Source organism: Leptonychotes weddellii, chromosome 14 (genome assembly GCF_054177405.1).
Source record: "Leptonychotes weddellii isolate Sample4059 chromosome 14, ASM5417740v2, whole genome shotgun sequence".
Classification (NCBI taxonomy): Eukaryota; Metazoa; Chordata; class Mammalia; order Carnivora; family Phocidae; genus Leptonychotes; species Leptonychotes weddellii.
This window is the reverse complement of record NC_138382.1, coordinates 26357868-26371869: the sequence shown is the minus strand read 5'-3', so window position 1 is coordinate 26371869 and position 14002 is coordinate 26357868. Positions and strand designations below refer to the sequence as shown.

The 14002-nt window shown below is 36.5% G+C and overlaps 1 protein-coding gene across 3 annotated transcripts in view; it reads left to right on the top strand.

Annotated features, from left to right (window-relative positions):
• The window catches only part of BRD10 (bromodomain containing 10), a 98501-nt gene extending 90971 nt beyond the window's left edge, over window positions 1-7530 (top strand). For 2 of the 3 annotated variants that reach the window (XM_081802962.1, XM_081802960.1), the window contains 2 exons: window positions 2007-2194; window positions 3258-7530. In XM_081802962.1, the coding sequence (XP_081659088.1) occupies window positions 2007-2194; window positions 3258-6886 (3817 nt within the window). In that variant the 3' untranslated portion in view covers window positions 6887-7530. The remainder of the gene's footprint in view (window positions 1-2006; window positions 2195-3257) is intronic. The other variant, XM_081802961.1, reaches the window with a different exon arrangement.
• Window positions 7531-14002: the final 6472 nt, after the last annotated feature.

The following is a 14002-nucleotide window of genomic DNA, read 5'->3' as shown; positions in this document are numbered from 1 at the left end:
AAAAAAAAAAAAAAAAAAAGAAAATGAGACAAATCTAGAAATAATGTTGCCATGCCAGTGTTAGAGAAATTACTGCCTGGTTCTAAGATTTTTGTAGTTTCAGGTCTCACATTTAGGTCTTTAATTATTTGGGGTTTATTTTGGTGTATGGTGTTAGAAAGCAGTCCAGTTTCATTCTTTTACATGTAGCTGTTCAGTTTTCCAAGCACCATTTATTGAAGAGACTTTTTCCCATTGAATAGCCTTGCCTTTTATGTCATAAATTAATTGACCATGTAAGTGTGGGTTTATTTCTGGGGTCTTCATTCTGTTCCCTTGATCTGTGTGTCTAGTTTTGTTTAAGTAACGTACTATTTTGATTACGTCAGCTTTATAGTATATCTAGAAATCTGGAATTGTGATACCTACAACTTTCTTTTTGTTCCTCAAAATTGCTTGAGCAATTTGGGGTCTTTTGTAGTTCCATACAAATTTTAGTATTATTTCCTCTAGTTTTGTGAAAAATGCTTTTGGTATTTTGATAGTGATTGCATTGAATCTGTAGATTGCTTTGGGCAGTATGAACATTTAACAGTATTAATTCTTCCAGTCGATGGGCATGGAATATCTTTCCATTTGTGTCATCTTTAATTTCTTTCATCGGTGTTCTGTAATAGATTTTCAGAGTACAGGTCTTTCACCTCTTTAAGTTTATTCCTGGGCATTTTATTCTCTTTGGTGCAATTGTAAATGGGATTGTTTTCTTAATTTCTCTTCCTGCTACTTTGTTATTAGTGTATGGAAATACTACCAATTTCTGGGTACTAATTTTGTATCCTGCAGCTTTACTGAATTCATTTATTAGTTCTAGTAGTTTTTTGGTGGAGTGTTTAGAATTTGATTAACTTTTTTAAATGGCCTTTTTCACTATATTGTAATCGGTAATTATAAAACTATTTCAACTCTATTTCTGTTTGTGCAGCTAGAAATAAGTTACCTTTCTCTCATTTAATAGGTCTATCAGCAGCCTTTAGAAAGACAAATTGGTGATGTGTTCGAACACTCTATTCTGAAATTGTATATATAATCTTTTTCAGTTTCTTATGCCTACCCACCCCCTGGGTTTTCTCTTTAAAGATAAATGTTGGCAAGACTGAGCAAAGCATCTTAGACACACTTGACATTAAAACATAGCTTTTTTTTTTTTTTAGATTTTATTTATATATTTTACAGAGAGAGAGGGAGAACAAGTAGGGGGAGCATCAGAGGGAGAGGGAGAAGCAGGCTTCCCGCTGAGCAGGAAACCTGATGCAGGGCTCGATCCCAGGAATCTGGGATCATGACCTGAGCCAAAGGCAGACGTTTAACACACTGAGCCACCCAGGCGCCCCTAAAATATAGCTTTTAGTGACTTTTTTTCTTTGAAATTTTATTTAAATCCTAGTTAGTTAACATACAGTGCAATATTGGTTTCAGGAGTAGAATTCAGTGGTTCATCACTTACAACACCCAGTGTTCATCATAGCAAATGCCCTCCTTAACACCCATCACCCATCTAGCCCATCCTCCACCCACCTTCTGACATCAACCTCAGTTTGTTCTTTATCATTAAGAGTCTTTTATGGTTTGTTCTCCTCTCTTGCTCTCTTCTTCCCCCCCCATATGTTTATCTGTTTCGTTTCTTAAATTCCACATATGAGTGAAGTCCTATGGTATTTGTCTTTCTCTGACTGACTTATCTCACTTAGCATAATACACTCTAGCTCCATCCACGTTGTTGCAAATGGCAAGATTTCATTCTTTTTGATGGCTGAGTAATATTCCGTTCTGTATATATACCACATCTTCTTTATCCATTCATCAGTTAGTGGACATTTGCGCTCTTTCCATAGTTTGGCTATTGTTGATAATGTAGCTTTTAGTGACTTAATTGAAAGTATTTCAAGATATTGTTTAATAAAAGTTAGTTAAGCTTCCAAGAATTTAATACGTATGTATTGTTTGTTATGTCGGACATTTTATTTCAGGAGCCGCCTAAAGAAAGACTATGATGATTTCAGAAGACAGCCTGATCATGATAAATTTACTAGAGAACTGTGGACTACTGAAGAAGGTGAAGGAGATCCTGGAAAAGAATCTCCTAAAGTAGAAATTAGTAAGTCTGTAGACTCCACAGAACTTCTAGATATCCTGGAGAAAGATCACTTTGATTCAGGTAGTTATGAAAACTTTTCTTTAAATCAACAACTAAAACCATAAAGAAAAGTTTTAGTATCTTTTGTTGAGGTAAAAGATAATCTGATTAATGATGTGTATTGATTAGGAAAATTTGGTATATTTTGAAGTGTCCTGTGTCCTTATAAAAGATTCCTTGGAGTCATTATCATATTTCTAGGAGTTTCTGGAGCCAGTGCCTGCCTCTGAACTGTAGGCATGTCTTTGCACATTATAGACCACACATCTTTGATCTATAATCCCTCTAAATTAGGTTCATCCTCTTCTTTTTATTATTACTATTTTGAAGCACTGTTTTTGATATTTATTTTAAATGGAACTTGACAAGTCCCTAATACTGTGAAGATTTTTTTTTATGAGAAATGACCAAGATTGATGGCCAAATGAGACCTCAGAGTGGACATATCATTCTAATAAGGAGGCTGGATTAGATTATCTGTAGTTCATTTCAATTTATCAGATTATGTTATTCTGTAAGTCTAGTTATTTTTTTTCTTTTCTAGTTAAATAACTTCCTTTCATTATATAAGAGGTTAGTGTGAAAAATCTGTGGTTAGAAAGTATTAACTTGTTGTTTTTCATGTCTTTAGTGCATTGAAAAAGAGTAGCCTCTCATCAACCCAGTTTGACCAGATATGAACATAAATTTTTTACTGTAGGAATGAATAATTAAACACCAGGAAAAGCTGAACATTTTTTATCCTTTAGAGTCTCTGAAACTAGATTAGAATTCCGGGCTTTAATTGCTGGTTTGAGTATCTATAAGAGATGTGAATTTTCCTTTGCATTTGTATTGGCAGCAGAATTAGTAGAGTTTGAACAAAAATAATTCTCTCATTAATACATAGTTGTTCTTTGGAATGGTTATGCTATCAAAATATCAAAGATCACCTTACCTTAATTTCCAATTTTGAATCACCCTAAAGTAGATTTCTTAATAAGTTGCCAGTTCAGAGATTGACTTGCTTTTTTATAATTGGTCTTATCATTGCTATTCAGTTGCTGTTTTATTTAAACAAAATGCTTGCTTTTATAATTTTCAGATGATATGAAACTGTCAGAAATAGATTTTCCTATGGCCAGAAGCAAGTTGTTGAAAAAAGAATTGCCTTCTAAAGATGTTCCGAAGATACTGCCTAAAACACTTAAACGACCGTCTAAACAAACTAATTATCTGGATGATAGCACAAAAGAGCTTTCCCCAAGGAAGAAAGCAAAGTTAAGCACAAATGAGACAACAGTTGAGCATGTAGAAGGTGAGATGCAGATTGACTGTTTGAATGAAGTAAGGCATACAGAGCCACTGTTTCCAGAGTCACTTGCCTCAGTGGATTCGACACCAGTATCTATTCTCCAGAAAGGGACCAAACCTATTCAGGCCTTGCTTGCAAAGAATATTGGGAACAAAGTGACCTTAACAAATCAACTGCCCCCTTCCACAGGTAGAAGTGCTCCTGCAGTGGATAAACCAGTTATATCTCCTCTAGAAGCAAGCCCCATAAAGCCAGCATTGACCTGCCACACCAGTACAAAAGGTCCTTTACAAATGGTATACAAAATGCCTTGTGGCCAGTGGTTGCCCATAGATCTCCAAAACAGCTCTGTGAAGATTCAGATGCAACCTGTGCTAGATCCTAAAACAGGAGAAAAAATCATGCAGCAGGTTCTCATTCTGCCCAAGAATTTTGTGATTCAGCACAAGGAAGGGAAAGCAGTTGCAAAAGAAATACTGCCACTTCAACAGAAAGGTACAGGACAGCATTGTTCATCTTTCCCACAGACAGCAAATGTAAACTCTTCTTTAGCATCAGTTCTTGTCAGCTCAGCAGGAACTGTTTCTAACCAACTACCTAATAGGACAGTTACATCTTTGTCAAATGTGAGTAGTGGTAGGCCACAGCCTTTGTCACCTGTAACCTCCATAAGTAACTTATTACCACCTCCAGTTAAGACTAGCCAGAGTGAGTCAGGGAAAGCCAAGAATGCAGTTTCAGCAGCCATATTCTCCCAGCCCATTGCTTCATCCACCATTTCCTCAACAGTTCAGCCTCTGTTATCAGCAACAACACTAAGTGGGTCTACAAATCCTGGTAGTTCCCTCAACTGTTTTGCACAACAAACTGCTGATTCTTCTGAAGCAAAGCAAGAACTGAAAACTGTGTGTATAAGAGATTCACAGTCAATTCTTGTTAGGACACGAGGTGGGAACACTGGAGTTGTAAAAGTACAGACCAGTCCAGATCAAAATTCACCCAATAGCTTATGTGCAAGTTCAGTTTTCACTTTTGCTCCTCATCTTCAGGCATTTCTGGTGCCCAGATCAACAACTTCATCATCCTCTGTTTTTTCACCAGCAGTTGGAATGACTACTACTTCTAGTCTGCCACCTTTTAGCCAAACACCATCTTCTGTTTCCATTCCATCTGGCTTTAATCCATCAGTGGGAAAGAACCTCAAGTTTACATTAGGCCAACCTTCCTGCAGTGGTAATTTGGGCCACATGATAGATAAAGCTTCACACATGCCTTCTTCTCCCTTGAAGTCCTCTGTTTCTTCTGGCACTCTGCTACCATCAACAGCAAATAATTCAGTAAGTGTAATTAGCATATCAACAGGAAATTTTGGACAAACCAGTGCAAATGTTATTCATACTCCAAATAAACAGCAGCAAGTAGATTACTTCACAAAAAGTTTCCCTGTTACAAGATCAGAAGCAACAGCAGCAAGTGGAGATGTGATCAGTGGGACTGCAGTTCACAAACTTATGCTTGTTTCAGCTCCATCAGTTCTTTCTTCTGGCAGTGGAACTGCAATTAATGTGACACCTGCACCAACATCTACAGGTGTTTCTGCCCAGAAATTAGTTTTTATTAATGCTCCAATTCCTAGTGGCACTTCAACTCCAACTATTGTGGCAGAACCATTAAAACAAACTCTTCCTCCCCACTTGAATAAAACATATGTTAAGACTCCAGAACAATCCCAGATAGTACTGATTCCATCTACAGTGGGAGCACCAATAAAAATAAATTCATCACCAACTGTGTCTCAGATAAAAGATGTGAAAATTGGACTAAACATAGGTCAAGCAATTGTAAATAGTTCAGGAAGTGTGCCAGCTATACCATCAATTAACATATTGCAAAATGTAACCCCAAAAGGAGAAGAAAAAAGTACCAAGGGCTATGTCTTGCCTTTGTCAACAAGTGGTAATTCAATTCCAGTAAGCTCAAATTTTGTGAGTCAAAATATTACTCCTGTTAATGAATCAGTGGTTTCTGCAACAAGAGCAGTAAACATGTTTTCAGTAACAGGAGCAAATGTGTCTTTGGGTTCTCTTTCAGTGACCTCAACCTCTGCTTCAGTTGGGACACGACCTCCTGTTTTAGTCAGTGGAAATGATACCTCTTCAAGAATTATGCCTATTTTGTCAAATAGACTTTGCACGTCAAATCTCGGAAACACTGTGGCTATATCAACTGTGAAAACAGGACATCTTGCATCATCTGTTCTGATTTCAACTACACAACCAACAGTGTCTCCTAAATGTTTAACATCAGCTTTGCAAATCCCTGTTACTGTTGCTTTGCCTACACCTGTGACTATATCCCCTAAAGTACTCAACACGGTTCCACAAGTGGCAACAGTATCAGGAACCACACGTTCTATATCTCTTTCTAAAAGACAGTCTTGGACTTCTGTCCAGTTTCAGTCACCAGGGATTTCAACTACAGTGCCAACGAATATAAACACAAGTAAACCTCAGACTGAATTGCCACCCCTTTCACCAAGTCCAGGTAAAGTAATTAATATTTCCAGTTTTGCTTCTCTCTCAAACCAGCAGATGTCCCCTGCTTTAGTAAAATCAACCCCCAGTCACAGTTGTGCTCCAGGTGGTTCTTCCATTCACACTGCTACAGCACCATCAAATGTAAATAGTGTGATAGGGGGTCAGTTGAGTGAACCTTGTATTCAGCAAAAAATAGTCATCAACACCAGTACACCTTTGGCACCTGGCACTCAGATCATGATTAATGGAACCCGGTTTATTGTTCCACCACAAGGTCTTGGACCTGGCAGCCATGTTCTTCTTATATCTAGTAATCCAAAATATGGACCTCCCTTAGTTCTTAACAGTGGCCAAGGCCTTCTGCCTACGTCAGTAGATAACCCTGCCCAGAAGATTACACTAGCATCAAATAATTCTTTAAGTGGGCAGCCTGTGAAACATTCTCTAAGAAGCTCTACAAAAATTGTAAACTCTCTTGGGAATGCCAGTCCTCTACCCACAGTACATACAACACCACAAATCATAAATGCAACTGCTAAAATTTCTGTCCCACCTCCCACACCAACAGTATCATTGACTTCAGTAATCAAGTCTCCTCCTGCTACTCTTTTGGCTAAGACATCTTTGGTTTCTGCCATTTGCTCTACTAATCCTCCATTGCCAAGTAGCACCTCAGTATTTCAGTTAGACACATCAGTCAAAAAACTGTTGGTTAGCCCAGAAGGAGCCATTTTGAATACCATAAATACTCCAGCATCTAAGGTTTCTTCTCTCTCTCCATCTCTCTCTCAAATTGTCGTATCTGCCAGTCGAAATCCTGCCTCTGTCTTCCCTGCTTTTCACTCATCTGACTTAGAGAAGCCCGATACAGCTGCATCTTGAATTTAGACTAAATGAGCCAGTTTTTAAATAATGGGGCATTGTTTTGACTCCCATAAAAATTTTAACTTTATTATACTGTTGAAAACACACTATACATAGTTATGTGTATGTTTTAATATATCTTTTCATTAGCTTGCAACAAGGCTTTGTTTTCTTGGGGAGGAAAAGATCTATTCCATTTCACTCATTGATATGAGTATGTTTTCAAAGAATGTTTAAAATAGACATTTAGGATTTACCTGTCTGTATTGCATAAATTGAACAAAGTCAAGTTTCACTAGTTTGGAGTAAGCTAACCTTTTGCACACTTGCATTGACATGTTTCTTCTTGAATTTGGACTATTGCAGCGTGTATCTACAATATGGTATTCTGTGTCATTAGTGAAATCTTGTTTTTGTTTCTGTAAAAATATAAATATATATATATATTTATGCATTGTGAAAATGCAGTCCATGATGTAAAATTGTACATATTCCTAAATCCCTAACAACCTGTACTAAACTATATGTACAAAGAACTATGCTGTCCTATTTATGTTTTGTTTACATAATGTATAGTTTTTTAAGTATTTTAGTAATTTTGGACCAGTGAACTGTTAGCAACAATGCAGAGGAATCTGCATGTAATAAATTGAGTTGCTGTATTTCTTTGTTTGAATACCATTTTTAAAGTGCGTTCTCATTCCTTTGAAAGAATACATTGTATAAAATGAAGACAGCCCTTTACAAAAAGGAATTAAGGCTGGAAAATTTGAATTAATGGCTAGCACTTGTACAGGTTTTACAGTTTACAAACTTTACTTGACATATTTAATTTTCACAGTACTCTTGAAAGGTTAAGTGATGTTATCCAAGGTCACCCACCTAGTGGGTGGTAGACCTGAGCTGGTAATGGTAGACCTGATGCTTTAAATCCTTTTTCCATGATTGTACATTACTTCTGTTATAAAATTTTACTCTAGATTTCATTGTTTTAAGTTTTTTCTCTTATTTCACCACCAAATTCTCCATTGACCAAAGTAAGTAAGCTTCTTTCAGGCCAATGTATTTGGTCTGTGTTAATGCACCCCAGATATGTTTTATTAACTTTTAATTTTTAAATAATCTTAGATTCACAAGAAGTTGTGATTGAAGTGTGAAGAGGTCCTATGTACCCTTTATCTAAGTTTCCCTCTATCTATTTTTATACTGAGGTATTTATTCATAGTTGACTGATTTTCCAAAATGATAAAACATGATTTTCCTTTTTTAATTTAGAATAACAAATGAATATGGACACCTTCAATTATTTATAAGTATTTTTTACTTTTGTTGTTATTGTTGTTGTTTTCCCCCAATTACAGAGAAGTTACTTATATTCCGTTGTAAAGCACAGTTTTTATGGGTCAGCTTATTCTCAGGGTTTGACTTTGTGGTATTTCAGACCATGCCTCATTTTAAATAAAAGATAGATTTTATCATCACGATGAACATTGAGTAGTGTACAAAATTGCTAAAATCACTATAGTGTGCACCTGAAACTAATAGAACACTGTATGTTAACTATACTGGAATTAGAATTAAAACAAAGTAAGGCATAACATGGGTAATACATACACACAATGTGTAATTGCTTAGTTATAAATAAATATTTAAAAAACAAAACAAAGCAAGAAGATAGATTTTATACTTAAAAGTCAAAAAAGTAAAAAGATTTTATATTTATTGAATCTTTATATCCATTATCTTATTTGGGATGCTGATTGTATATTCATCCACATTACATTTATAATGATGTTGTTAAACCTCATCACATGGAGTCTGGGTTTGAAAATGTTCGGGAAGGGGGTGCCTGCGTGGCTCAGTTGTTAAGCATCTGCCTTCGGCTCAGGTCATGATCCCGGGGTCCTGGGATCGAGCCCCACATCGGGCTCCCTGCTCTGTGGGGAAACCTGCTTCTCCCTCTCCCACTCCCCCTGCTTGTGTTCCCTCTCTCGCTGTGTCTGTCTGTCAAATGAATAAATAAAATCTTTAAAAGAAAAAAGAAGATGTTCGGAAAGAATAGACCTAAAGACTTTCTTTGAAACACGTTGAAATTTATTAGTTATCAAAGTGGAGAGGGTAGTGAGGGTGTTCCTGGAAAGTTGCTCAAGGCTCTCAAAAGCCTATAGTTAATGTTCTAAAACAGTATCTTTGCCAATCTATATGCTCTACTATGTAGTCACCCTCCCTCTTTCCCTGTCCATTTAGATAGACCTTGAATTTCAAGGGGATGTGGGTGATGTTTGGAAATTCATTGCATTGTGCATAGGTGGTGCTCAATAAATGAATGTATTTACATACTCAACTTCTAAAGCAAAACAACCTGAAACTATTCATCTTTTGCCTGAAAAGAATTCTCTGAGCCATTTCCAGAAACTAATTTACTGAATTACTTATGGCTCAACTTTAATCCCAGTGAAGCACCTAAACTAATTATTAACCACTAATTCTTTTCTAACTCCTAAATCCAAAATCCTAATATGACCTTTGAAACTCTGTGTTCTGGTGAACCTTTTAGAATGAAGCCCCGGCCCCCACCCCCAGTCCCCTTAGGGCTTAAAAGGCTCTTCAGTCTATTCCTGCTTACCTCACCAGCTTCTTTTCAACTTAATCTTCCCTTGCCTATTGCACTCTAGTTTTCTTCCAGTTTCTAAAAAGTTCCATACAAATCAAGGTCTTCCTATATGTTCTCTTTGACTTAATGTTTCATTACAGATCTCATTACATATGACATAACTCCCTCTCCTTACCACACACAGCATCGAGATACCGCAGTCACTCATAGATTGAGGACGTAGATCAAGAAGGGCATAGTACTGTATTACTGTAACAAGATTATTTGTATGCAATTATTTAATGTCTGTCTTCCTTTTTAGAGAGATCTTGTCAATTGTCTTCATCATTGTCCCCTCAGCAACTGGCACCCAATAGACATTAAATATATAGTTGTTGAATAAATCAGTGAGAAATCTAGATAGCTTCTTACATGATTTAAGGTCTGGTTTACTTTTTAAAAGTAATACTCCATTCTTTACTAGAAATTTGACTAAATTAATGGATTTATATAATCAAAAGCCAAATTCTTTTTCCTTTGCTGTCAGCTTGGTAGGTCATGTGGATTTCTGGGCCCTTGGCCAAAGAGTACAAAGTCAAATTCCTCAGTTCTTTGTATTCAGTGTTATCATTAAGTATTCTTTAACAGTTGTTTATAAAGGCATTCATGCAGAGGAAGAAAAGTCACTACAGTGCTACCTGAACAGCTTCATGGTCCTGGCATAGTATGTTTCTACACATAATATAGAATTAGGACATTTGGATGTCAACTCATTTTAAATGCTAAGTTAAAACATGCTAAAGTAACATCTCTTTCTGATATGTTAGCTCTTTCCTCTCATTTCCTGTATGGTTTTTCCTGAAAAAAAAAAAAATTCTCCTTTGTAGTAGTAAAAAAAAATTATATATAAAATACTAAGTGTCTCTTTAGATCCCTGTTTCCATTTCAAGCCTCCAATTTTTTTGGTGCATTTAATAATTAATTGACATCAGTAATTTTATAATTAAAGCAGTGATGGCTAAAGCAGTACACGAAGATAAATGAAAACATTTACTTGACCCAGTATATCACATTGACTTAGTGAATTAAGAAAACTTTAATATTAAAAGCTTGAGAATGTAGCAAATTCTGAAAATGATCTAAGAAATTTGGTGGAGTTATCCAAAATTACACTGTACTATACAATTTACTGTAAGTCATTCCCAAAGTTGTTTTGCTGTCACCTGAGCCTGAAGCCTCATTGTTGCTATAGTGCTGTCATCTGTCCCAGGTATTTTTACTAATTTATTCAACAAGCATTTATTATGCGTGCCATGGTGCTGGGCTTGTTAACGGAAATTTATTGACAAAGCTGAAGGGCATGGCATAGTTCAGGTTCTTATAGTTTAACTTGGGAACAAAGTCTGAGTGTAAGAAAATTTTGTAGTTGAGTAATATATGAAAAAGTACTAAAGAATCAAATGTATGTTTTTATGTTTGTAATCCTCAATATTTTTTTTCCTCAATATCATTCTTAATTATCAATGTAAATGGAAAACATTGTCAATATAAGTTTCAAATTCAAAGAGGTGTAAATTCATTCTACACATCTGTTGAGAACCATGTAATAGAGAAGATGTAGGAACAACATAGATGAATAAGATCCCATCCCTGTCCTCAACACAAAACACCATAAAAGAATATAACAATAATTTAAAAGTAAAGGTCAGAAGAATAAAGAACTCTTAGGAATTTAGCAGTGAGGTGATAGAGGTTTCATATAAAAGGTGGCATTTGTGCTGGGACTAAAAGTATATTTAGAATTGGGCTTGCAAGGACTCAGTCTTAGAAAAGCACAAGGAAGTTAACAATACTGTATTGCATGTTCGAAAGTTGCTAAGAGTAGATCTTAAAAGTTCTCATCATAAGAAGAAAATTGTAGGGACGGTTAAGTGGCTGAGTCAGTTAAGTGTCTGCCTTCGGCTCAGGTCATGATCTCAGGGTCCTGGGATCAAGCCCTGATCAGGCTCCTTGCTCAGCAGGGAGCCTGCTTCTCCCTCTGCCTGCTTGCTCCCCCTGCTTGTGCTCTCTCTCTCTCTGACAAATAAAATCTTAAAAAAAAAAAAAATTGTAACTGTGTGGGGACAGATGTTAACTAGACTTAATGTGGTGATAGTTCTACAACATATATATAAATCATGTAAACATTGGGGAGCCTGCTGCCTCTATAAAGGCTCACTGCAAAACAAACGCTGAACGCTATTTTTGCTTTTCTCCATTTTTTTTTTTAAAGATTTTGTTTATTTGACAGAGAGAGCACAAAGCAGGTGGAACAGCAGGCAGAGGGAGAAGCAGTCTCCCTGCTGAGCAGAGAGCCTGACGCGGAGCTTGATCCCAGGACCCTGGGATCATGTCCTGGGATCATGACCTGAGCTGAAGGCAGATGCTTAACCGACTGAACCACCCAGGAGCCCCTTTTCTCCATTTATTGTAAAAGCGAAAAACCTCTTTAGATTTCTTCCGGTTAGCAAAAACAGGTACTAATGGAGATCTTTTGTAAAAGTGAACTAGCATAATGCAAACTTTGGAAAATTTGGACTAAATCTAATACAATATTACATGTAAATTATACCTCAATTTTAAAGAAAAGCACAAGGAGCATTTAGGGAACAGAGCAATTGAATGGAGTATTATTGGTTAAGAGGGCCAAAGGGGAATAACTAAAAAATAGGTGAGTAGGGTGGTAAAGGACTGAAAAATACTCTGAAAGTAATTGGGATGCTACAGAAGCTTTCAAAGCAAAGGTATTAACATAAGATAGAGATCAATTAAATTACCTTGCAGTATTGCTATGAAGATTAGATGTGATAATTTATGTAATTTATGTAATACACAAAGCCTGCCACAAAGTAAATGTTTAATAAATAGTAGCTGCTATCATTTACTTGACTAGAGACAAGCCAATTAGGAAGTTACTAGGTGGGTCAAGAAGGTAGTGTGAAGGGGTGCCTGGGTGGCTCAGTCGTTAAGCGTCTGCCTTCGGCTCAGGTCATGATCCCAGGGTCCTGGGATCAAGCCCCGCATCAGGCTCCCTGCTCCCTGGGAAGCCTGCTTCTCCCTCTCCCACTTCCCCTGCGTGTATTCCCTCTCTCGCTCTATCTCTGTCAAATAAATGAATAAAATCTTTAAAAAAAAAAAGTGTGAAGACCTCTTACCTGGCAGTGGTGGTAGCAACAGAGAAGTGAGAAAAAGAGATAAAAACTATAGGTTTAACCCAATTTTCAAAAGTTTGCATTATGCTAGTTCACTTTTACAAAATATCTCCATTAGCACCTGTTTTTGCTAACCAAAAGAAATCCAAAGAGGTTTTTTGGCTTTTACAAAAAATGGAGAGAAGCAAAAATAGCGGTCAGTGTTTGTTTTGCAGTGAGCCTTTATAGAGGCAGCAGGCTCCCCAAGCAGTGAGGCACCACCAAGCTCCTTCCCTGGGAACTGTGTTCAGTGTCTCAGCATCAAGTTGCCATAGCTTTGACCTGTGTCTGTGAGCATCTGTGCTTTATCTCAATTTGCTTTGTATCTGTTAGCAAGATGTGTCCTAAGGTATCACAATAGCCTAAGAGGTTATTTTTGGGGTCTGGGACTACTAAAAAACTTTTCCATATAAATTAATGGTAATTATCTCCACTTTACACCGTGTCGGCTTACAAGTTTTCATAAGAACACTCTACTTTCAGATAGTGGAAGAAACCTGTATTTAGATTAAGAAGTATAGAGGAAGGATTTGTTTGTTGTTACTGTTTAAGGGAAAGACTTTGCATAAAACAAAAAAACGTTTTAGCAGCGAAGAATATCATCAACAAAGTATTATCTGCCCTAAATTAATCTATGAATCTAGTGCTAAACTAATAAAAAGACTAATAGGTTTAATTGGAGGGTGGCGTTTGGTTTGGTTTGGGGTTTTGTTTTCGGTGGGTTTCTTGTTTTATATTGTTTTTTAAACCAAAATTCATTGAGATAAATATTGTTATTTTTATAGATTTCTTCCAACGTTAGTTCATAGCATATATAAATGGTGTTTATTGATTAAATGTTTTTCCGTGATCATGTAAAAATTCAATTATGGCTTAAGAGTAGACCATTTAGTTCAATCTAAATACAATACTTATTTGGATCTAATTCTAGAGGATCAAATGAAATGATCTAATCTCCAGAAGAATTTTATTAAAACCATCTAGATTGGCAAAACTATCTTAGGAATTATTCTAGAAAAACTTCTATTTGAGCATATATAACATCAAGTAAAAACAGTTAAACTAGAAAGAAATTGTTCTAAATTACTTTTAAAGAGAAAAGACAGATGTCCTGCTGTGGATGTCCTATAAACCTGAATCAAACCTGTGGTGACCCAGACACCTGATGGATGATCCTGGGGGTCTCCTGATACTCTCTAGCTGCTGCCCAGGAGTTCATTTGGAACAGTGGAGGCCACTTGGGAAGAGCTGGAATTTACACTTCTTGAGCCAAATTTTGTTTGTTGTGATTATTTTTCTGGCAAGCTTTCT